At 48.0% G+C, this 26,136-nt stretch overlaps 1 protein-coding gene across 2 annotated transcripts in view; it reads left to right on the forward strand.

The window, feature by feature from the left end:
* Positions 1-26,136, forward strand: part of LOC137658744 (BRISC and BRCA1-A complex member 2-like) — a 77,868-nt gene that overhangs the window by 4,619 nt on the left and 47,113 nt on the right. For both annotated transcript variants that reach the window (XM_068393769.1, XM_068393770.1), the window contains exon 2: positions 2,293-2,519. In XM_068393769.1, coding sequence (XP_068249870.1) covers positions 2,293-2,519 — 227 coding nt within the window. The remainder of the gene's footprint in view (positions 1-2,292; positions 2,520-26,136) is intronic.

Consider the following 26,136-nt stretch of genomic DNA (forward strand, 5'->3'; position numbering starts at 1 on the left):
GTCCGGGTGGTCCTTGCACCTGAAAGTGGCCAAGCCTCATTCAGAAGTGGGGCTCGCCAGTGATAGACCTCTTCGCCACGAGACTGAACGCATAGCTTCCCGTGTTTTGTTCTCCTGTGCCATATCCGGGGGCGGCGTTCGAGGACGCCTTCCAACACCCTTGGGACAACCTTGACGTTTATACCTTCCCTCCCTTCGGAATGCTCAGGCAAGTCCTCAACAGGGTGAGGTGAGCGGACAACCTGTGGATGACTTTGGTAGCGCCCTGGTGGCCGGAGAGAGAGTGGTTCGCAGATCTAAAGGAACTGGCACGCCTTCCACCTTGGCCCCTTCCGGACAGACCAGACCTTCTCTGGCAACCGCACTTTCAAAGGTTCCTTTACGCGTGGAGGTTATCGAGCGTCTCCTGAGGAAGGAAGGGTATTCGGCAAAGATGGCAACAAGGATGTCAGGGTACCTGAGACGTTCGTCAGCCGCAGTTTACCAGGCAAAATGGGCTACCTTCACGAAGTGGTGCGTCTCGAAGAACATCAAGCCGTTGCAGGTCTCCATCCCGGAGATAGCTGACTTCCTAGTCTATCTCAGGGATGAGGTGAACATGTACATCCCAGCCATTAAAGGAGTCTGGGGTGCCCTGGGACAAGTCTTCCTCCTGAAGGGCATCGACCTGGGTACCTCCAGACACATCTCGATGCTCATCAAGAGCTTCGAGCAATCGTGCCCCCCTCAGGCCGTTAGGGTGCCCCAGTGGGACGTGACTAGAGTCTTGAAGATGCTGTCAGAACCTCCCTTCGAACCCCTAAAGGACATCTTAGACAGAGAGCTCACCCTCAAGACAGTTTTTCTGTTAGCGATGGCATCAGCAAAACGGGTAGGGGAGATTCATGGACTGTCGTACGAGGTGTCACACTCGAAGGGCTGGCGTGAAGCTACCTTCAGGTTCGTACCATCCTTCGTGGCCAAGACCCAGAATCTAGCAGTCTGGGACCCCACGTTTGAAGGATTCTCGGTGCCGGCAATCCCTCGTTCGGACAACCCGTGGGACTTGCTTCTGTGCCCTGTCTGAGCGGTACGGAAGTACGTAGAGGACGGCCAGACTTCGACCCTAAATCAAGAGTCTGTTCGTCTCCTCAGAATTAGTAAAGAAGCCAGTCTCCAAGAATACGATCTCCTTCTGGCTACGGCAAGTGATCATGAGGGCCTTCAGTAGTGCAGGGGTTCCTCTTCTGGGGAAGCCTAGACCCCACGACATCAGGGGGCTTAGTACTTCGTTGGCCTTTGAGAAGAACATGGCAGTCCGCCAAATCCTGAGGGCAGGTACATGGGCTAGTCAGTCAACCTTCACAGCTCACTACTTGAAGGAGTGTTCGAGGAGATCCCTGGACGGATTCTCTCTCGGCCCTGTCATTTCTGCGCTTCAAAAGATTTAAAGGTGTAACCCCAGGGAAACCAAGGGCAGTAAGTCGAAGAGACACAGGTTCCTTCCTTACCCTCTCCTTTTTCCCTATTACCTTCCCTGAAATGACCCTAAAATCCTTTAACTGCCATGGGTTACATCGTCAGTGAATGAATACGTCTCCAAGGATTTTTACAGAGGTGATTTACTTAGACACTATGATAGGTTTTGGGTAGTTTTCCCTATTTCTCGTGTTTTCTCTTGGAGGGTCAGCAGAACCTAGCCTTCTATCTAGGTTCCCCTTTTCTCTCCTCATCACGGTCTCTGGGTCCTGTGGGACATTCCCACCTCCTAAGGTATAAGTCTCCTAAGAAAGTAGTTCGAGGTAAGTACTCCATGTTGGAACAAATCACAAATTTTAAGTAATTTGTATTTTTCCTAACAGTACTTACCTCGAACTACTTACGGGTTATGGCCCGCCCATCCTACCCTGAGTGCCTTACAGGACTTAGTAGAAACCTATCTGTCAAAAACTTACTGGAGATTGAGACCTGAGCAAGCATGCTCTCTGACACCGGGTCGCCTCTAGGCGCGTATCACTCCACCAGAGGTTACCCCGCATAGAAAACGGGAGTGGGGTGAACTACACAAAATTCTGGTCGGTTGGGAGGAGATCCCAGATACTCCTAAGAAAGTAGTTCGAGGTAAGTACTGTTAGAAAAAATACAAATAACTTAAAATTTGTGATATTGGCATAGTTGCTGTTTGCTCAATTATAAAGTTTAAAAATGTACTTTAGTCTTTGAATTATGGTGTAGCATATTAATTCATCAATGAAATGTATCATTTCATAAAAATTTGTCGTCATTGTATACTGTACTCTATGTGTATTTCAGGTGGTCTGTGCAGCGATCTTGCTGAAATCACTGGAGGATCAGAAAATCTGTTGGTGTCGGTTGAACAGAGACACGACAGTGAAATAAATGTCAAAATACCTTTTGCTGGAACCACCTTGACTGTGTACCTGTTATTTTACCTCAAGGAGCCATGGACCCCACCGGAAATATCTTTCAATGATGTTTCTTTCATGATGTCCATCTCAGCCAAAGAACTAGAAGAGCAGGTGATGAAATGTTTTTTTTCTTTATTTTTACAGTACTGCAGAAATATTTTGTTCCTATGCGAATACAAACCATTGTTCTTTAATAGAGGTAGTGGTTGGAGTTTGCTAAGAATAAGAAGCATGCTAAGGGGATTCTTCGTTATTAGCATTGGTGACTCCAATGATGAGGCTCAAGAAACTTACTAGCTCCTACTTTTCTTTAGGCAGTGCTTGAGATGCTGTCTCTCTCTCAGGTTCCTCTAGGGCTTTGTCTTCTGAAGGAATTTGTGTAGGGGATGAAGAGAACTCGGCTCATTCTTGGAGTACTCCTCAGCATAAGTGAAAGTATCACCTTCATCAAGTGAGATAGTACTCCTATTCCTTTTCCTGGAGGGTCTCCCGTGGCTGGACAGACCATCGACGACGACCTGGACCTACTGAAGTTGTCTTACATGGGCATTGCTGGTGCCCTGTTGGCAGGAAATATTTTGAAAACTTTGGCTACTGTCAGGACTTTTGAGGTTTCCCCTGCTGTTTCTACAGTATTCCATCTCGTGCTACACATTCCTACTACTGTTGCTCGTTCTTGTACCAAACCAAGCACTAGCACTGTCGATCAGAAGCAATGGTACTGGCCTTCTCTCTTTTCACCTGGATGCACGAGGTCCCTCTCCTTGAGGTACTTTAGTTCCAAGTTTTCTTGCTTTTACAAGGGTTGAGACATTACGTCACTTGAGCGAGATCGGTAATATGATCCCTGCTCTCCTCATGATCGGTTTCTTAGTGATCGGTCTCAGCATGATCAGTTATCGCAAGATCGGTCTAGTGAATGTTGGGTGCTGTGTGATTGGTCACCGCATAATCAGTCACCTCTTGATCGTTCTCCTCATGGCTTTCTAGTCACTGGAAGACACTACCACATGCTCTTGTGGTAGGGAATGAGATCCTCTGTCACCTGTTCTTCCCTTGCATGGGTAGTCCACTCGCTGGGAAGTTCTCACATGCATGCACGACTCAAAATCAGAATGGGTGACTCAGTCCCCATGAAGGATTTTTGGTATGATGTATGAGAACTCATGCTTCCAGTACTCGCCGAGTGTAAACACTGCTGGCCGGGACGTAGTCAGAAGCCCACATTCCTTTCCGGTCTAGGACATTCCCAGGACGCTTCAGTGATTCCATAGCGTTGGAATTTCTAACTCGCTGATAATACTCTTGATCTAAATCTTCCCATACTCAAAGCCCGATCCATGACTTGAGTGTTCCCAGATGCCAAAATCTTCTATCTCAGTGATGTGCTTGAAATGTTGGAACAGATGACTCTGATCTCAGCACTTGAACAAGCTCTGGGATGCCACATACATCATGCGTGCACAATTGTCGGCAAGGATCCTCTCCAAGCAAGGTCGTGGGGAGTATTTTTTTCAGGAAGAAGGTGATAGAGACCACTACCCTTAGGGCTGCTTAGTATGACTTCCAATGAGTAATGGAATTCCTTAAACTACAACAATTAATACCATCTTAGTTTCTGGGCTTTTGCAGACTCCCTCCCGAATCGATCAAATCAAAAGGGTCTATGCTGACTGACGGTTGGGACCCTAATTATTATTATCATTATTATTATTATCATTGTGATTATTATTATTATTATTATTATTATTATTATTATTATTATTACAAGGTAATCTATAACTCTAATTGGAAAAGCAAGATGCCATAAGATCAAGACCTCCAACAGGAAAAAATAGCCCAATGAGGAAAGGAAACAAGGAAATAAATAAACGGTCAAACAAAAATATACTAATAATAGTAACACTTAAATTAGATCTATAATGTATAAGCTATAAAAACTTAGAAAAAAAAACAGAGCGAGAAATAAGATAGAACAACGTGGCCGATGGTACCCTCAAGTAAGAGAATTCTAATCCAAGACAGTGGAAGGCTATGGTACAGATGCTATGGCACTACTCAAGACTAGAGAATAATGGTTTGATTTTGGAATGTCCTTCTACTAGAAGAACTGATTACCATAGCTAAAGAGTCAGTTCTACCCTAACCAAGGGGAAGTAGCCTCTGAACAATTACTTGTTCCGTAACCGAAATACAAACCACGCTATTTACATTGGGTTTACCTTTTAGCGTAGCTGAAATGACGAGCCAATAGTTTTTAACGAGGGTTAATTACCCCCGCGCTAGTTAGCGGGGTGTAGGGGAAGGGTAGCTTGCTACCCCTCCCCCCCACATCCTGGGGATTTGCTTCACTTCACTTTTGGCTCGGCGATGAACAGACGTGTCTGTCCATCGTCCTCGTTGACAGCCTTTAATCTTTTTTTCTGCTTTTTCTCTACAGCTTTTGTGTGTGTTTAAAGTTGACTACCTGTTGCTATGCGTACGTGCCCTGGTATTGCCGGCCGCCCTTGTGGGACCTTTATATTGGCCACGGATACAGATCCTCACACCCTTTGCCCGCAGTGTCGAGGCCGACGGTGTGACCAGGAAAACATGTGTAGTGAGTGTAGGGAGTGGTCTGCCTCCCAGTGGGAGAGGTTTGGCCGTCGGCGTAAGAAGAAGTCCAAGAGAGACCGTTCTCCTTCTGGGGTTGCCTTGAGGGAGGAAGGTTCTCGGGACTCTTCTTTCGTCGCCCAAACCTCCTCCGAAGCTCCCCCTCGTCCGGCTCCTAAGGAGAGTCGGCCGAGTGGTAGCGCAGGCCCTAGTTCTGTTTCCCGACCTTGGGTGGGGGGAGAGGGCGTCGCCTCCCATAGCGGGGCGGTCCCCCCTCCTCCTCCGGGGGAGGTTATTGATAATTCATTGTCTAATGATGATCTTTTACAGATTTGGGCTTCCCTGGGGCTTAAGGGCTTTCCCTCCAGGGTGGCCCTGATTGACCTTGTCTGGTTGGGGGCCGCCGTTAAGCAGTCGCCGGCGGTAGCAGAGGTAGACCCTCTGTCTATCGTCGACGTCATGGTGGCAGAGGCCTCCGACGGGGCGGGGCAATCCTCTGCAGGTGCAGTTGAGGATGTTGGTGCTGACAGCTCTCCTCCCCCTTCCGTACATCCTTCGAAGGGGGAAGTGAGTCCCACGGGCTCGTCTGCTGTCCAGCTTCCCTCTAAGGGGAGTGCCTTGACTGAGACTCCCCTTCGGAGGACTGATGGTCCTGATGATCTTCCCCGTGGCCGCCTTCGCCGTAAGGCTCACCGTCCGCTGCGTCGCAAGGGCCTCCCATCTCCTTATAAGGGTGTTAAGAGGTGCCTTTTTGGATCTTCCTCTTCCGAAAAGGACTCTCCTCGTCGTATTCAACCTACAGCTCCAGCTCCTTTGGACCTCTCTGGGGATCGGTCTCCTACTCCTGCTAGAATTTCACCTTCTGGGGACCTCGTCACCCGACGGGCAACGGTCCCTTCGGGGCAAAGGGATTCTTCTCTTCCACGAGCAGTGCTAGCGCACAGGCGCTGTCCTGCTCGTCAGCGCTCACCTGCTCGTCGGCGCTCTCCTGCTCGTCGGCGCTCACCTGCTCGTCGACGCTCACCTGCTCGTCGGCGCTCACCTGCTCGTCAGCGCTCACCTGCTCGTCGGCGCTCTCCTGATGTTCGCCCTCCTCGCCAGTGCTCTCCTGCTCGTCAGCTCTCTTCTGAGCGTCAGCGCTCATTTGAGGATCATCGCCCTGCGGTCTCTGACCATCCTACAGTTCCTGCTGAGCTCCCTGCTCGCCATCAGTCTTTTGATCCTGTGGCTATACAACATCATTCAGCGCGTGTGACTAACGCACATGTTCGCCAACGCGCCAGCGATCTTCCTGTTCCTGCTCGTGAACGCGCCGCGCCACCTGTCCCTTCACAGGATCTCACGCGTCGACCTCCTGCTCGCCAGCGATCACCTACGCGCCAGCGATCACCTGCTCGCCAGCGTTCACCTGCAAGCCAGCGCGCACAGGCGATTTTAGTATCGCCTATTCGCCAGCGTTCTCCCACGTGTCAACGATCGCCTACGCGCCAGCGTTCACCTGCTCGTCAGCACGCACAGGCGATTTTGGTATCGCCTATTCACCAGCGTTCTACTCGTCAGCGATCACCTGTTTCTCAGCGATCTCCGGACCGCCCGCGTGTGTTACAGCCTGCGCGCCAACGTTCTCCAACGCTTCGTCAGCCGGAGGTTCTGAAGGGACATGGTTCGCCAGCTACTAGCTCGCCATCTCGCGATCGCTCACCGGCGCATGCTGCTCGCTATCGCTCGCCAACGCGTCACCAAGCCACAACGCGCCATCGCCTACCTGCGCATCAGCGCTCACCAGCTCATCACCGATCGCCTGTTGATCCACATCGCCAGCGGTCTTCCTCACCCACGCGGCAGCGCGTTTCCTCGCCATCGCGCCAACGCTTGCGTTTGCCGCCTCGGACACGCGCTCATTCACCTGCCCACCCTCGCGCCCACTCGCCCGCGCGACCGCTCGCCTGCGCGCCCGCGCGATTGCTGGCCCGCGCAACCATTCGCCCTCGCGCGACCATCGTTCGCGGCGAATTCCGCAGCCGGTGGTAGCAGAAGGAACGAGTGTTCCTAGACAACGCTCGGGATCGCCTCCACCCAAACACAGGTTGGTAGTGCAGGACAAGGATACTACTGAGGAGGGGTTAGTACATCATTCTTCCCCACTTTCTTTTCAGGCAGGTACTGTGGTGTCCACTCCAAAGGATCGCCCGATCCCTTTCCCTTTAGCGAGGATTTCGGACTCTGTGTCCTTGGAGCAACAGACTTGATTTGGTCCTCTGGCGCGGGCATTAGTGAGGGTTATGAAACCAGCACTCGCCGACCAGGATAACAAACCAACGGCTGTCTCTCCTACGCTGAAGAGAAAGAGAGGAGTGGACTTCGTGGTGACTTCCCCCAGGGCGAAGTTGGTTCCCAAGAGGTCCGTTGCGAAGGCCCCTTCTCCTGCCCGAGTGCTTTCTCCTTCTCCCGTGGACGAGGCCTTTCCGTTCTCAGGTGAGTCCAGTGGGGCGGTAGTCTTCCCTCGACACCAAGGGCGGAGACTTCGCTTCATGGAGGAGAATCATCTCGTGAGGAAGGGACCCCTCGAACCTCTTTGTTGGGATCCTGTATCCCTCCCAGGAGGGAATCCAAGGACTCCAAGACCGTCCCGAAATCCTCTTTCAAGGATTCGCCAGGAACCTACGACTACCCGGGGTAATGTCCACGTTTCACCCCAGGAAGAGATCCCTGGGGCAGGAGACTTAGCTGCCAGCCCGCAGGGAGGAGAACAGCAGGAATCCGAACATGCCTTCTGGCAGGTCCTAAGCCTGATAAGGCAACTTAACGGGCTTATGGATCCAGTCATCGCCCCCCGTGAAGGCAAAGACACGATCTTGGATGAAGTGTTTGACGTTCGGAAGGCCCCGAAGACCAGTGCGGCTCTGCCCTGGTCTCGGGGTCTGAAGAGTGCCAGAGCTAGGGCCAACGCTCAGCTCGCGCTTCTTGCCTCCTCCAGTCGTTCCACTGCCGGGAACAAGCTCATTCCTCCTCCTCGTCTTCAGCAGAGGAGGTATTTCGAGATTCTGGGTGAGCCCAACCTCGCTCTTCCTCTCCATCACTCTGTGGAGGAGCTGGCGAAGGGAGTTCCCCTTGAGAAGCTCTCTGCCCGGCAGGTGTTGTTCTCGGCGGCAGAGATCCTTAGCCACGAGAAGGTCGCTAAGTGTGCCATGCAGGCCACTTCGTGGCTGGACTTTTGGCTAGGATCTCTGGGCATCCTATTGCGATCGGAGGACTTGTCCAAGGAGACCAATAGGAAGGCCCTGGAGACCTTCTTGCTCTCGGGCACCCGCTCCATCGAGTTTTTGGCGCACCAGGTTACCACCCTGTGGGCCAACTCGGTGTTGAAGCGTCGCGATGCTGTGTCCGAGAGATTCCATCCGAAGGTCCCCGCCGTGGATGTGTGTAGGCTCCGACATGCTTCCCTTCTGGGGGAGAACCTGTTTGAGCCTCAAGACATGGAGCGAATGGCTGAGAGGTGAAGGAAATCCAGCACGGACTCCCTCCTCCATAGGGCCCTTACAACTCGGCCCTATAAGCCTCCAGCCCCGCCACAACAGCAGAAACAGCCTCGTAAAGCTCCAAAGCAGGCACCGGCAGTTAAGAAGGTGGTGTCTAAGCCCCAGCCCTTTCCAGCCAAGGTCAAGAGGGGCGGTAAGTCCTCCAGGGGAGGCAAGACTTAGGGGTGGCAGTCCCCCTGCGTGTCCACCTGTGGGGGGATGCCTTCAGCGTTGCGTCCGCAGGTGGCAGCAACACGGGGCCGATGCTTGGACGGTCTCAGTGATCGGCCAAGGCTATCGCGTCCCGTTCACAACATCTCAACCTCCCTTGACAGCGAATCCAGTGTCGTTGAGCTCCTATGCCACGGGATCGGCAAAGGGGCTGGCCCTTCAGGCCGAAGTCGAGACCATGCTCTAGAAGGGTGCTCTCCAGGAGGTCGTCGACGGCTCCCCAGGCTTCTTCAGTCGACTATTTCTTGTAAAGAAGGCTACTGGAGGCTGGAGACCCGTCATCGACCTCTCAGCTCTGAACGGTTCAGCATGGAGACAGTAGACACGGTCAGACTTGCGGTGAGACCACAAGACTTCATGTGCACACTGGATCTAAAGGACGCGTACTTCCAGATCCCAATCCATCCGTCTTCCAGGAAGTACCTGAGATTTTGCCTAGACGACAAGATCTACCAGTTCAAGGTGCTGTGTTTCGGTCTCTCCACAGCTCCTCAGGTGTTCACCAGAGTGTTCACCCTGATTTCATCTTGGGCGCAAAGGAACGGCATTCGTCTCCTTCGTTATCTGGACGATTGGCTGATCCTAGCAGACTCGGAGTCGACCCTTCTTTGGCACCGAGACAGGCTTCTGGATCTTTGCCAGGATCTGGGATCGTGGTAAACCTCGAGAAGTCCTCTCTGCAGCCGTCCCAACGACTGGTTTATCTAGGCATGCTAATAGACACCAATCTCCACAAAGCCTTTCCATCAGATGACCGGATAGCAAGACTGAGGAGGGTGGCGGAACCCTTCCTCAGGCGAGAAGAACTCCCCGCCCAATCGTGGTTGCGTCTCTTAGGTCACCTATCCTCCCTGGCTCGTCTGGTTCCAAACAGCCACCTCAGGATTAGATCCCTTCAATGGCGGCTCAAGTCCCGGTGGAATCAAAGACCCGATTCCCCGGACATTCTGATCCCAATGGGGTCTCTGGAACATACGGACTTGCGGTGGTGGCTGGTCGACGAGAACCTGCGGAAGGGAGTGAGTCTTCTCGTCCTCCCCCCGGAATTGAATCTGTTTTCGGACGCGTCAAAAGAAGTGTGGGGGCCGCACGTTCTGAGCCAGAGGGCCTCAGGCCTTTGGTCAGAATCAGAAAAGTGCCTACACATCAACCTGCTAGAATTGAAGGCCGTCTTTCTGGCTCTTCAGCAGTTCCAACAGTCCCTGGCGGGTCACTCCGTGGTGGTGATGAGCGACAACACCACGGTAGCGGCTTATATCAACAAGCAGGGAGGCACTTTTTCGCAGCAGCTATCCCATCTTGCAGTAGAGATTCTGAGGTGGACCGAAACCCACTCGATAACACTATCAGCTCGCTTCATTCCTGGGAAGAGGAATGTGCTCGCTGACAGTCTGAGCAGGGCCTCGCAGATAGTGAGTACCGAGTGGTCTTTGGATCCTCAGATAGCCAACAAAGTCTTGACTTTGTGGGGTTCCCCGACTGTGGACTTGTTCGCGACAGCTTTGAACTTCAAGCTGCCCCTGTACTGCTCTCCAGTCCCGGACCCCAAGGCACTCTGGCAAGATGCTTTCCAGCAACGGTGGGACAACATCGACGTGTGCGCCTTCCCACCGTTCTGTCTGATGAGAAGGGTGCTCAACAGGACCAGACTATCGGTCAACTGTTCGATGACTCTGGTAGCTCCGCTATGGCAACACGCGGAATGGTTTCCGGACCTTCTGCAGCTCCTGACGGAGCTCCCGAGGGAGCTTCCTCCACGACACGAGCTTCTCAGACAACCCCACACCGGCGTCCTTCACAGGGCCGTAGCCTCGCTTCGGCTTCACGCCTGGAGACTATCCAGCGTCTCCTCGCGGAGAGAGGCTTTTCGCAACAGGTTGCGGAGAGAATGTCTCGGCACCTGCGAAGGTCCTCTGAGGGAGTCTACCAAGCAAAGTGGAGAGTCTTTTGTGGTTGGTGTCTTGGGAGGGGTATCTCTCCACTCGATGCCACTATTCCAGCAATAGCGGACTTCCTCATTTATCTGTGGGAAGAAATGCGCCTTTCTGTCTCGGCGGTGAAAGGCTATCGCTCAGCCTTAAGCTTGGCCTTCAGGCTGAAGGGCGTGGATATTTCTTCCTCGCTAGAACTCTCGCTACTCATACGTAGCTATGAACTTACCTGCCCCCAGTCGGAAGGGAGACCTCCTTGGAACGTGGTTCGAGTCCTCAGGGCTCTTAAGAGACCTCCCTTCGAACCTTTACGCCAGGCCTCCGATTGCCACCTGTCTTGGAAGACGGCTTTCCTACTCGCTTTGGCTTCGGCCAAGCGGGTTAGTGAACTTCATGGTCTCTCGTACGACATCGCCCATTCAAGGGGATGGGGGGAGGTAACGTTCAGGTTCGTCCCTGAGTTTGTAGCCAAGACTCAGAATCCTGGAGTGCCGGATCCTCGGTTCGACTATTTCAGGATAGCGAGTCTCCGTTCTGTAACAAGCAACCCAGACCAGCTGCTACTATGTCTAGTGAGGTGTCTGAGGCACTACTTGAAGAGAACGGCTGTAGTCCGTCCTCAAGTGCAGGCTTTGTTTGTGAGCACAGGCAGGACTAAGAGGAGGGTCACCAGGAACACCATCTCAGCTTGGATTCGAAGGGTTATTCACCATGCCTTGAATCCAGACCCTCCTCCGTCACGTCGCCCTAGGGCACACGATGTCAGGGGTGTTGCTACATCCCTGGCCTTCAAGAGAAACTTCTCTGTGACGCAGGTACTTAAAGCTGGGGTCTGGAAGCGTCAGACGACCTTCACAGCCCACTACCTGCAAGACGTGACCCACAGGAGCCTCGATATGTTTTCTATCGGCCCTGTGGTGGCTGCACAACAGCTGGTCTAACCTCAGGCTCCTTTTTGGATAAGTAGCAGTAGGTTGAGGGCGTTGTTACCCGGTCTTAGTCTGCGTGAATGAAAGAGTATGTCTGACCCTTACTTCTTTCTTCATTCTCCCCTCTCTTGGGGAAGCAGCATCCTGGTCCTCGCATAGCTGACCTCGACCTCTGCAGGTAACCCATGCTTCTTTGTGCTCCTAGTATTAAGCTTAATACTGTTGCGTCCCCCATACCCTGATGAGGTGGTATTGGCAACGTCCTATCCTAGATTCCTATCTAAAGGTCTCTAGGTCAACTTCATAGGACGAGTCACACTTTTCCTCCACACACTGCTTATGTAGGCCACTCGTTCCAAGCGATGCTAGGAACTTGTGAGGTGCAGGGGCTCCTTTTCTCAAGTGCTGCTCACTGAGGGATTGAGCTCCCGGGCAAAGCCGAAGTCAGTAAGGCTGGGGACTTGCCACCCTTCCTAAGGGGTAAGTCACCCAATGTAAATAGCGTGGTTTGTATTTCGATTACGGAACAAATGACAAATTCGAAGATAATTTGTATTTTTCCTAACCATACAAACCTTTGCTATTTACACATATGTGCCCGCCATCCCTGACCCCCAAGACAAGTCCTACCTCTAAGTGAAGTGAAGCAAATCACCGGTGTGTGTGGGGGGGGAGGGGTAGCAAGCTACCCTTCCCCTATTCCCCGCTAACTAGCGCGGGGGTAATTAACCCTCGTTGAAAACTATTGGCTCGTCATTTCAGCTACGCTAAAAGGTAAACCCAATGTAAATAGCTAAGGTTTGTATGGTTAGGAAAAATACAAATTATCTTCGAATTTGTCATATTGCAGTAGTTAACTCCTTGAACAAAGAAGAATAGAATAGAATAGGCCAGACTTCTTGGTGTATGTGTAAGCAAAGACAAATTGAGCCATAACCAGAGAGAAAGATCCAATTTAGTACTGTCTTGTCAGTCAAAGGACCCAATAAGTCTTTATCAGTAGTATCTCAATGGGTGCCTGGTGCCCTGGCCAACCTGCTACCTATAACAAGGGCACGACGTCCAAACGTTTGAGTTCTCTGCTGTGGAATGTACTTCCATGGCCATCCTCCAAGCAACATCAATGTTTGATTACTATGCAATTACAGACATGCGCTGTACTATGATTCAGAGTCTGTTAAAATCTAATTAAGATAAAGTACACAGATTTGATCCAATCAAACTCCAAGAACAGTGCCTTCTTGGTGCACCATTTCGATGCCCGATGTGTCATGAAACCCAGAGAAAAGGAATACAATTGCTTCCTGCTTCACTAGACCAGGGAGTCAAGAGATTTATGTCCCTTATGGAATGCAATGATATAAGAGCTTCATCTCTGTTCCCACAGAGGAAACAACACCTGGGTTGTAATGGTGGCAGAAGGAGCAAATAGTTCTCTTTTTCCACTGATCAGTTACTGCTAAGCGCCCAGACCCTTCAAGGATAACTATTCAGAGATCCCCATCATACCTTTAACAAGTGTTGAGAAGTAATGCGGCTACTTCAGGCTCTGCTCTCCTGGAAAAGCTTAGACCGTCCTCCATTCATTCACCCGCAACTTGGCCTTCCAGGTAGAGAGATAAAAGGAGGAAAGGCAGTAAGGATCAATGAATTCAGCGACTTCCTGCAGCTTCTATGAGCGGGTACATACCAGTCAGTATGGGGAGCGACAACGTTCCAGACTTGCTAGCCTATTTTGCTAGTGATCTACCAAAATTCAACCTTTACTGGCAGATATAGAGGTGATATTGATGCTGCCATGAAGGTTTACAGACTTCTACAGTCTACTCTTACAGATTTTATAGTACACAGGGAATTGGAGATCGACCTTCAGTCTTCATGCTTGGTTCTCCAGATGCAATTCAGACGAGCCACGACTAACTGCATACATTCCATTCTGAGAATGATGACCGCTCTATCCCTGTAGACTTGAAGAACATGTACTCTTGAAACCATTCCCTCTGTCCTACAGGAGAATTTCTCCACTTCCTCTTTGGGGAAAATAGCTACCAATTCAAAGCATGATGCTTCGGACTGACTACCACTCCTCAAGTATTCTCGTTAGTCTGATGAGCACTTTTAATTGACACTTGTCTACGGAATGGTCTCGGCGATCGCCCCCTTTAACCCTCCTACAAGGAAATCACTTCAGCATCGAGACAAATTTTAACACTTGTCTCAATCTGTGGATTGAAATATATCAAATATGGGTCTTTAAGACTCCCATACAGAGGGTGAAATATCTGGGACTATCTTAACATGAATGGGAGGTAAATTAGTTGTTTGCGGATGATACTGTACTGGTTGCAGACTCTGAAGAGAAGCTTGGCCGATTAGCGACAGAATTTGGAAGGGTATATGAGAGAAGGAAGTTGAGAGTTTATATGGGTAAGAGTAAGGTTATGAGATGTACGAGAAGGGAAGGTGGTGTGAGGTTCAATGTCGATGTTGAATGGAGAGTTACTTGAGGAGGTGGATCAGTTCAAGTACTGGGGGTCTGTTGTTGCAGCAAATGGTGGAGTGGAAGCAGATGTACGTCAGGCAGTGAATGAAGGTTGCAAAGTGTTTGGGGGCAGTGAAGGGAGTGGTAAAGAATAGAGGGTTGGGCATGAATGTAAAGAGAGTTCTGTATGAGAAAGTGATTGTACCAACTGTGATGTATGGATCAGAGTTGTGGGGAATGAAAGTGAAGGAGAGACAGAAATTGAATGTATTTGAGATGAAATGTCTAAGGAGTATGGCTGTTGTATCTCGAACTAGATAGGGTTAGGAATGAAGTAGTAAGGGTGAGAACAGGTGTAAGAAATGAGTTAGCAGCTAGATTGGATATGAATGTGTTGAGGTTGTTTGGCCATGTTGAGAGAATGGAAAATGGCTGTCTGCTAAAGAAGGTGAGGAATGCAAGAGTTGGAAAAGTACAAAAGGAAGGCCAAGGTTTGGGTAGATGGATGGAGTGAAGAAAGCTCTGGGTGATACGAGGATAGATGTGAGAGAGGCAAGAGAGCGTGCTGGAAATAGAAATGAATGGTGAGCGACTGTGACGCAGTTCCGGTAGTCCCTGCTGCTTCCTCCGGTCGCCTTGGATGCCTGGTGCCCTGGCCAACCTGCTACCTATAACAAGGGCACGACGTCCAAACGTTTGAGTTCTCTGCTGTGGAATGTACTTCCATGGCCATCCTCCAAGCAACATCAATGTTTGATTACTATGCAATTACAGACATGCGCTGTACTATGATTCAGAGTCTGTTAAAATCTAATTAAGATAAAGTACACAGATTTGATCCAATCAAACTCCAAGAACAGTGCCTTCTTGGTGCACCATTTCGATGCCCGATGTGTCATGAAACCCAGAGAAAAGGAATACAATTGCTTCCTGCTTCACTAGACCAGGGAGTCAAGAGATTTATGTCCCTTATGGAATGCAATGATATAAGAGCTTCATCTCTGTTCCCACAGAGGAAACAACACCTGGGTTGTAATGGTGGCAGAAGGAGCAAATAGTTCTCTTTTTCCACTGATCAGTTACTGCTAAGCGCCCAGACCCTTCAAGGATAACTATTCAGAGATCCCCATCATACCTTTAACAAGTGTTGAGAAGTAATGCGGCTACTTCAGGCTCTGCTCTCCTGGAAAAGCTTAGACCGTCCTCCATTCATTCACCCGCAACTTGGCCTTCCAGGTAGAGAGATAAAAGGAGGAAAGGCAGTAAGGATCAATGAATTCAGCGACTTCCTGCAGCTTCTATGAGCGGGTACATACCAGTCAGTATGGGGAGCGACAACGTTCCAGACTTGCTAGCCTATTTTGCTAGTGATCTACCAAAATTCAACCTTTACTGGCAGATATAGAGGTGATATTGATGCTGCCATGAAGGTTTACAGACTTCTACAGTCTACTCTTACAGATTTTATAGTACACAGGGAATTGGAGATCGACCTTCAGTCTTCATGCTTGGTTCTCCAGATGCAATTCAGACGAGCCACGACTAACTGCATACATTCCATTCTGAGAATGATGACCGCTCTATCCCTGTAGACTTGAAGAACATGTACTCTTGAAACCATTCCCTCTGTCCTACAGGAGAATTTCTCCACTTCCTCTTTGGGGAAAATAGCTACCAATTCAAAGCATGATGCTTCGGACTGACTACCACTCCTCAAGTATTCTCGTTAGTCTGATGAGCACTTTTAATTGACACTTGTCTACGGAATGGTCTCGGCGATCGCCCCCTTTAACCCTCCTACAAGGAAATCACTTCAGCATCGAGACAAATTTTAACACTTGTCTCAATCTGTGGATTGAAATATATCAAATATGGGTCTTTAAGACTCCCATACAGAGGGTGAAATATCTGGGACTATCTTAACATGAATGGGAGGTAAATTAGTTGTTTGCGGATGATACTGTACTGGTTGCAGACTCTGAAGAGAAGCTTGGCCGATTAGCGACAGAATTTGGAAGGGTATATGAGAGAAGGAAGTTGAGAGTTTATATGGGTAAGAGTAAGGTTATGAGATGTACGAGAAGGGAAGGTGGTGTGAGGTTCAATGTCGATGTTGAATGGAGAGTTACTTGAGGAGGTGGATCAGTTCAAGTACTGGGGGTCTGTTGTTGCAGCAAATGGTGGAGTGGAAGCAGATGTACGTCAGGCAGTGAATGAAGGTTGCAAAGTGTTTGGGGGCAGTGAAGGGAGTGGTAAAGAATAGAGGGTTGGGCATGAATGTAAAGAGAGTTCTGTATGAGAAAGTGATTGTACCAACTGTGATGTATGGATCAGAGTTGTGGGGAATGAAAGTGAAGGAGAGACAGAAATTGAATGTATTTGAGATGAAATGTCTAAGGAGTATGGCTGTTGTATCTCGAACTAGATAGGGTTAGGAATGAAGTAGTAAGGGTGAGAACAGGTGTAAGAAATGAGTTAGCAGCTAGATTGGATATGAATGTGTTGAGGTTGTTTGGCCATGTTGAGAGAATGGAAAATGGCTGTCTGCTAAAGAAGGTGAGGAATGCAAGAGTTGGAAAAGTACAAAAGGAAGGCCAAGGTTTGGGTAGATGGATGGAGTGAAGAAAGCTCTGGGTGATACGAGGATAGATGTGAGAGAGGCAAGAGAGCGTGCTGGAAATAGAAATGAATGGTGAGCGACTGTGACGCAGTTCCGGTAGTCCCTGCTGCTTCCTCCGGTCGCCTTGGATGCCTGGTGCCCTGGCCAACCTGCTACCTATAACAAGGGCACGACGTCCAAACGTTTGAGTTCTCTGCTGTGGAATGTACTTCCATGGCCATCCTCCAAGCAACATCAATGTTTGATAACTATGCAATTACAGACATGCGCTGTACTATGATTCAGAGTCTGTTAAAATCTAATTAAGATAAAGTACACAGATTTGATCCAATCAAACTCCAAGAACAGTGCCTTCTTGGTGCACCATTTCGATGCCCGATGTGTCATGAAACCCAGAGAAAAGGAATACAATTGCTTCCTGCTTCACTAGACCAGGGAGTCAAGAGATTTATGTCCCTTATGGAATGCAATGATATAAGAGCTTCATCTCTGTTCCCACAGAGGAAACAACACCTGGGTTGTAATGGTGGCAGAAGGAGCAAATAGTTCTCTTTTTCCACTGATCAGTTACTGCTAAGCGCCCAGACCCTTCAAGGATAACTATTCAGAGATCCCCATCATACCTTTAACAAGTGTTGAGAAGTAATGCGGCTACTTCAGGCTCTGCTCTCCTGGAAAAGCTTAGACCGTCCTCCATTCATTCACCCGCAACTTGGCCTTCCAGGTAGAGAGATAAAAGGAGGAAAGGCAGTAAGGATCAATGAATTCAGCGACTTCCTGCAGCTTCTATGAGCGGGTACATACCAGTCAGTATGGGGAGCGACAACGTTCCAGACTTGCTAGCCTATTTTGCTAGTGATCTACCAAAATTCAACCTTTACTGGCAGATATAGAGGTGATATTGATGCTGCCATGAAGGTTTACAGACTTCTACAGTCTACTCTTACAGATTTTATAGTACACAGGGAATTGGAGATCGACCTTCAGTCTTCATGCTTGGTTCTCCAGATGCAATTCAGACGAGCCACGACTAACTGCATACATTCCATTCTGAGAATGATGACCGCTCTATCCCTGTAGACTTGAAGAACATGTACTCTTGAAACCATTCCCTCTGTCCTACAGGAGAATTTCTCCACTTCCTCTTTGGGGAAAATAGCTACCAATTCAAAGCATGATGCTTCGGACTGACTACCACTCCTCAAGTATTCTCGTTAGTCTGATGAGCACTTTTAATTGACACTTGTCTACGGAATGGTCTCGGCGATCGCCCCCTTTAACCCTCCTACAAGGAAATCACTTCAGCATCGAGACAAATTTTAACACTTGTCTCAATCTGTGGATTGAAATATATCAAATATGGGTCTTTAAGACTCCCATACAGAGGGTGAAATATCTGGGACTATCTTAACATGAATGGGAGGTAAATTAGTTGTTTGCGGATGATACTGTACTGGTTGCAGACTCTGAAGAGAAGCTTGGCCGATTAGCGACAGAATTTGGAAGGGTATATGAGAGAAGGAAGTTGAGAGTTTATATGGGTAAGAGTAAGGTTATGAGATGTACGAGAAGGGAAGGTGGTGTGAGGTTCAATGTCGATGTTGAATGGAGAGTTACTTGAGGAGGTGGATCAGTTCAAGTACTGGGGGTCTGTTGTTGCAGCAAATGGTGGAGTGGAAGCAGATGTACGTCAGGCAGTGAATGAAGGTTGCAAAGTGTTTGGGGGCAGTGAAGGGAGTGGTAAAGAATAGAGGGTTGGGCATGAATGTAAAGAGAGTTCTGTATGAGAAAGTGATTGTACCAACTGTGATGTATGGATCAGAGTTGTGGGGAATGAAAGTGAAGGAGAGACAGAAATTGAATGTATTTGAGATGAAATGTCTAAGGAGTATGGCTGTTGTATCTCGAACTAGATAGGGTTAGGAATGAAGTAGTAAGGGTGAGAACAGGTGTAAGAAATGAGTTAGCAGCTAGATTGGATATGAATGTGTTGAGGTTGTTTGGCCATGTTGAGAGAATGGAAAATGGCTGTCTGCTAAAGAAGGTGAGGAATGCAAGAGTTGGAAAAGTACAAAAGGAAGGCCAAGGTTTGGGTAGATGGATGGAGTGAAGAAAGCTCTGGGTGATACGAGGATAGATGTGAGAGAGGCAAGAGAGCGTGCTGGAAATAGAAATGAATGGTGAGCGACTGTGACGCAGTTCCGGTAGTCCCTGCTGCTTCCTCCGGTCGCCTTGGATGCCTGGTGCCCTGGCCAACCTGCTACCTATAACAAGGGCACGACGTCCAAACGTTTGAGTTCTCTGCTGTGGAATGTACTTCCATGGCCATCCTCCAAGCAACATCAATGTTTGATAACTATGCAATTACAGACATGCGCTGTACTATGATTCAGAGTCTGTTAAAATCTAATTAAGATAAAGTACACAGATTTGATCCAATCAAACTCCAAGAACAGTGCCTTCTTGGTGCACCATTTCGATGCCCGATGTGTCATGAAACCCAGAGAAAAGGAATACAATTGCTTCCTGCTTCACTAGACCAGGGAGTCAAGAGATTTATGTCCCTTATGGAATGCAATGATATAAGAGCTTCATCTCTGTTCCCACAGAGAAAACAACACCTGGGTTGTAATGGTGGCAGAAGGAGCAAATAGTTCTCTTTTTCCACTGATCAGTTACTGCTAAGCGCCCAGACCCTTCAAGGATAACTATTCAGAGATCCCCATCATACCTTTAACAAGTGTTGAGAAGTAATGCGGCTACTTCAGGCTCTGCTCTCCTGGAAAAGCTTAGACCGTCCTCCATTCATTCACCCGCAACTTGGCCTTCCAGGTAGAGAGATAAAAGGAGGAAAGGCAGTAAGGATCAATGAATTCAGCGACTTCCTGCAGCTTCTATGAGCGGGTACATACCAGTCAGTATGGGGAGCGACAACGTTCCAGACTTGCTAGCCTATTTTGCTAGTGATCTACCAAAATTCAACCTTTACTGGCAGATATAGAGGTGATATTGATGCTGCCATGAAGGTTTACAGACTTCTACAGTCTACTCTTACAGATTTTATAGTACACAGGGAATTGGAGATCGACCTTCAGTCTTCATGCTTGGTTCTCCAGATGCAATTCAGACGAGCCACGACTAACTGCATACATTCCATTCTGAGAATGATGACCGCTCTATCCCTGTAGACTTGAAGAACATGTACTCTTGAAACCATTCCCTCTGTCCTACAGGAGAATTTCTCCACTTCCTCTTTGGGGAAAATAGCTACCAATTCAAAGCATGATGCTTCGGACTGACTACCACTCCTCAAGTATTCTCGTTAGTCTGATGAGCACTTTTAATTGACACTTGTCTACGGAATGGTCTCGGCGATCGCCCCCTTTAACCCTCCTACAAGGAAATCACTTCAGCATCGAGACAAATTTTAACACTTGTCTCAATCTGTGGATTGAAATATATCAAATATGGGTCTTTAAGACTCCCATACAGAGGGTGAAATATCTGGGACTATCTTAACATGAATGGGAGGTAAATTAGTTGTTTGCGGATGATACTGTACTGGTTGCAGACTCTGAAGAGAAGCTTGGCCGATTAGCGACAGAATTTGGAAGGGTATATGAGAGAAGGAAGTTGAGAGTTTATATGGGTAAGAGTAAGGTTATGAGATGTACGAGAAGGGAAGGTGGTGTGAGGTTCAATGTCGATGTTGAATGGAGAGTTACTTGAGGAGGTGGATCAGTTCAAGTACTGGGGGTCTGTTGTTGCAGCAAATGGTGGAGTGGAAGCAGATGTACGTCAGGCAGTGAATGAAGGTTGCAAAGTGTTTGGGGGCAGTGAAGGGAGTGGTAAAGAATAGAGGGTTGGGCATGAATGTAAAGAGAGTTCTGTATGAGAAAGTGATTGTACCAACTGTGATGTATGGATCAGAGTTGTGGGGAATGAAAGTGAAGGAGAGACAGAAATTGAATGTATTTGAGATGAAATGTCTAAGGAGTATGGCTGTTGTATCTCGAACTAGATAGGGTTAGGAATGAAGTAGTAAGGGTGAGAACAGGTGTAAGAAATGAGTTAGCAGCTAGATTGGATATGAATGTGTTGAGGTTGTTTGGCCATGTTGAGAGAATGGAAAATGGCTGTCTGCTAAAGAAGGTGAGGAATGCAAGAGTTGGAAAAGTACAAAAGGAAGGCCAAGGTTTGGGTAGATGGATGGAGTGAAGAAAGCTCTGGGTGATACGAGGATAGATGTGAGAGAGGCAAGAGAGCGTGCTGGAAATAGAAATGAATGGTGAGCGACTGTGACGCAGTTCCGGTAGTCCCTGCTGCTTCCTCCGGTCGCCTTGGATGCCTGGTGCCCTGGCCAACCTGCTACCTATAACAAGGGCACGACGTCCAAACGTTTGAGTTCTCTGCTGTGGAATGTACTTCCATGGCCATCCTCCAAGCAACATCAATGTTTGATAACTATGCAATTACAGACATGCGCTGTACTATGATTCAGAGTCTGTTAAAATCTAATTAAGATAAAGTACACAGATTTGATCCAATCAAACTCCAAGAACAGTGCCTTCTTGGTGCACCATTTCGATGCCCGATGTGTCATGAAACCCAGAGAAAAGGAATACAATTGCTTCCTGCTTCACTAGACCAGGGAGTCAAGAGATTTATGTCCCTTATGGAATGCAATGATATAAGAGCTTCATCTCTGTTCCCACAGAGGAAACAACACCTGGGTTGTAATGGTGGCAGAAGGAGCAAATAGTTCTCTTTTTCCACTGATCAGTTACTGCTAAGCGCCCAGACCCTTCAAGGATAACTATTCAGAGATCCCCATCATACCTTTAACAAGTGTTGAGAAGTAATGCGGCTACTTCAGGCTCTGCTCTCCTGGAAAAGCTTAGACCGTCCTCCATTCATTCACCCGCAACTTGGCCTTCCAGGTAGAGAGATAAAAGGAGGAAAGGCAGTAAGGATCAATGAATTCAGCGACTTCCTGCAGCTTCTATGAGCGGGTACATACCAGTCAGTATGGGGAGCGACAACGTTCCAGACTTGCTAGCCTATTTTGCTAGTGATCTACCAAAATTCAACCTTTACTGGCAGATATAGAGGTGATATTGATGCTGCCATGAAGGTTTACAGACTTCTACAGTCTACTCTTACAGATTTTATAGTACACAGGGAATTGGAGATCGACCTTCAGTCTTCATGCTTGGTTCTCCAGATGCAATTCAGACGAGCCACGACTAACTGCATACATTCCATTCTGAGAATGATGACCGCTCTATCCCTGTAGACTTGAAGAACATGTACTCTTGAAACCATTCCCTCTGTCCTACAGGAGAATTTCTCCACTTCCTCTTTGGGGAAAATAGCTACCAATTCAAAGCATGATGCTTCGGACTGACTACCACTCCTCAAGTATTCTCGTTAGTCTGATGAGCACTTTTAATTGACACTTGTCTACGGAATGGTCTCGGCGATCGCCCCCTTTAACCCTCCTACAAGGAAATCACTTCAGCATCGAGACAAATTTTAACACTTGTCTCAATCTGTGGATTGAAATATATCAAATATGGGTCTTTAAGACTCCCATACAGAGGGTGAAATATCTGGGACTATCTTAACATGAATGGGAGGTAAATTAGTTGTTTGCGGATGATACTGTACTGGTTGCAGACTCTGAAGAGAAGCTTGGCCGATTAGCGACAGAATTTGGAAGGGTATATGAGAGAAGGAAGTTGAGAGTTTATATGGGTAAGAGTAAGGTTATGAGATGTACGAGAAGGGAAGGTGGTGTGAGGTTCAATGTCGATGTTGAATGGAGAGTTACTTGAGGAGGTGGATCAGTTCAAGTACTGGGGGTCTGTTGTTGCAGCAAATGGTGGAGTGGAAGCAGATGTACGTCAGGCAGTGAATGAAGGTTGCAAAGTGTTTGGGGGCAGTGAAGGGAGTGGTAAAGAATAGAGGGTTGGGCATGAATGTAAAGAGAGTTCTGTATGAGAAAGTGATTGTACCAACTGTGATGTATGGATCAGAGTTGTGGGGAATGAAAGTGAAGGAGAGACAGAAATTGAATGTATTTGAGATGAAATGTCTAAGGAGTATGGCTGTTGTATCTCGAACTAGATAGGGTTAGGAATGAAGTAGTAAGGGTGAGAACAGGTGTAAGAAATGAGTTAGCAGCTAGATTGGATATGAATGTGTTGAGGTTGTTTGGCCATGTTGAGAGAATGGAAAATGGCTGTCTGCTAAAGAAGGTGAGGAATGCAAGAGTTGGAAAAGTACAAAAGGAAGGCCAAGGTTTGGGTAGATGGATGGAGTGAAGAAAGCTCTGGGTGATACGAGGATAGATGTGAGAGAGGCAAGAGAGCGTGCTGGAAATAGAAATGAATGGTGAGCGACTGTGACGCAGTTCCGGTAGTCCCTGCTGCTTCCTCCGGTCGCCTTGGATGCCTGGTGCCCTGGCCAACCTGCTACCTATAACAAGGGCACGACGTCCAAACGTTTGAGTTCTCTGCTGTGGAATGTACTTCCATGGCCATCCTCCAAGCAACATCAATGTTTGATAACTATGCAATTACAGACATGCGCTGTACTATGATTCAGAGTCTGTTAAAATCTAATTAAGATAAAGTACACAGATTTGATCCAATCAAACTCCAAGAACAGTGCCTTCTTGGTGCACCATTTCGATGCCCGATGTGTCATGAAACCCAGAGAAAAGGAATACAATTGCTTCCTGCTTCACTAGACCAGGGAGTCAAGAGATTTATGTCCCTTATGGAATGCAATGATATAAGAGCTTCATCTCTGTTCCCACAGAGAAAACAACACCTGGGTTGTAATGGTGGCAGAAGGAGCAAATAGTTCTCTTTTTCCACTGATCAGTTACTGCTAAGCGCCCAGACCCTTCAAGGATAACTATTCAGAGATCCCCATCATACCTTTAACAAGTGTTGAGAAGTAATGCGGCTACTTCAGGCTCTGCTCTCCTGGAAAAGCTTAGACCGTCCTCCATTCATTCACCCGCAACTTGGCCTTCCAGGTAGAGAGATAAAAGGAGGAAAGGCAGTAAGGATCAATGAATTCAGCGACTTCCTGCAGCTTCTATGAGCGGGTACATACCAGTCAGTATGGGGAGCGACAACGTTCCAGACTTGCTAGCCTATTTTGCTAGTGATCTACCAAAATTCAACCTTTACTGGCAGATATAGAGGTGATATTGATGCTGCCATGAAGGTTTACAGACTTCTACAGTCTACTCTTACAGATTTTATAGTACACAGGGAATTGGAGATCGACCTTCAGTCTTCATGCTTGGTTCTCCAGATGCAATTCAGACGAGCCACGACTAACTGCATACATTCCATTCTGAGAATGATGACCGCTCTATCCCTGTAGACTTGAAGAACATGTACTCTTGAAACCATTCCCTCTGTCCTACAGGAGAATTTCTCCACTTCCTCTTTGGGGAAAATAGCTACCAATTCAAAGCATGATGCTTCGGACTGACTACCACTCCTCAAGTATTCTCGTTAGTCTGATGAGCACTTTTAATTGACACTTGTCTACGGAATGGTCTCGGCGATCGCCCCCTTTAACCCTCCTACAAGGAAATCACTTCAGCATCGAGACAAATTTTAACACTTGTCTCAATCTGTGGATTGAAATATATCAAATATGGGTCTTTAAGACTCCCATACAGAGGGTGAAATATCTGGGACTATCTTAACATGAATGGGAGGTAAATTAGTTGTTTGCGGATGATACTGTACTGGTTGCAGACTCTGAAGAGAAGCTTGGCCGATTAGCGACAGAATTTGGAAGGGTATATGAGAGAAGGAAGTTGAGAGTTTATATGGGTAAGAGTAAGGTTATGAGATGTACGAGAAGGGAAGGTGGTGTGAGGTTCAATGTCGATGTTGAATGGAGAGTTACTTGAGGAGGTGGATCAGTTCAAGTACTGGGGGTCTGTTGTTGCAGCAAATGGTGGAGTGGAAGCAGATGTACGTCAGGCAGTGAATGAAGGTTGCAAAGTGTTTGGGGGCAGTGAAGGGAGTGGTAAAGAATAGAGGGTTGGGCATGAATGTAAAGAGAGTTCTGTATGAGAAAGTGATTGTACCAACTGTGATGTATGGATCAGAGTTGTGGGGAATGAAAGTGAAGGAGAGACAGAAATTGAATGTATTTGAGATGAAATGTCTAAGGAGTATGGCTGTTGTATCTCGAACTAGATAGGGTTAGGAATGAAGTAGTAAGGGTGAGAACAGGTGTAAGAAATGAGTTAGCAGCTAGATTGGATATGAATGTGTTGAGGTTGTTTGGCCATGTTGAGAGAATGGAAAATGGCTGTCTGCTAAAGAAGGTGAGGAATGCAAGAGTTGGAAAAGTACAAAAGGAAGGCCAAGGTTTGGGTAGATGGATGGAGTGAAGAAAGCTCTGGGTGATACGAGGATAGATGTGAGAGAGGCAAGAGAGCGTGCTGGAAATAGAAATGAATGGTGAGCGACTGTGACGCAGTTCCGGTAGTCCCTGCTGCTTCCTCCGGTCGCCTTGGATGACGGCAGAGTTAGCAGCATTAGGGGATTCAGCGTTATGAAGCTTCATCTGTGGTGGATAACGGGGGGGGGGGGGGGGGGGGGCGGCCTGTGGCACCCTAGCAGTGCTAGCCGAACTCGGTTGAGTCCCCAGGCTGGGGAGAGCATGAGAGGAAAGGTCCCCTTTTTTTCATTCGTTTGATGTCGGCTAACCCCCAAAATTGGGGGAAGTGCCTTGGTATATGTATGATCTTAACATGAAAGCTACAGGGTGTCCCCCTGCAAACAATCACAGCAACTGTGTAAACATAACTCGCTACACTACCATCCAGATTGACAAAGAAAACACCTTCAGAGACTTCACCCGTCAGCGAGAAGGATAGTTCCACATGGCCATCCCCCCAGTGATCGCTCATACTGTTCCTGAAGTTATACTGATTTACAACCCGAGCTTTCTTACCTTCGGTTAGGGTGACAACAAAAATATGGGGCAATTTACTCTTGTAGTTTCATGAAGAACTTGGTTGTGGTACTGTACTTTTCCCTTTTGAGAATCAACCATCCACAGATGTAGAGGAGAAGGGATGAGCTACTCATCGTCTAGATGATGTGATTAACAGAAGGAATGCATTTGCTTCTCAACCTTCTGGAAATGCTTGCAGCACTTCTTTGCTAGTTTTCAAAACGGTTTGATAAAGCACTTCATAGCGATAATGATTCCTTCTATGCTCAAATTTACGAATGGTCCTATTCACAAACCTTTCTCAAGTAGGTGCACTCTTGTGAGTAGAAGATGCAATGTAGCTGCTCAAGGTTCTCTCAGACAAAAGCCTTTTTCAGAAAAACATACTCAGTTGACAGAACCCCAGTGTAGGCTTTTAGGCT

The sequence above is a fragment of the Palaemon carinicauda genome, chromosome 19, assembly GCF_036898095.1.
Source record: "Palaemon carinicauda isolate YSFRI2023 chromosome 19, ASM3689809v2, whole genome shotgun sequence".
NCBI lineage: Eukaryota > Metazoa > Arthropoda > Malacostraca > Decapoda > Palaemonidae > Palaemon > Palaemon carinicauda.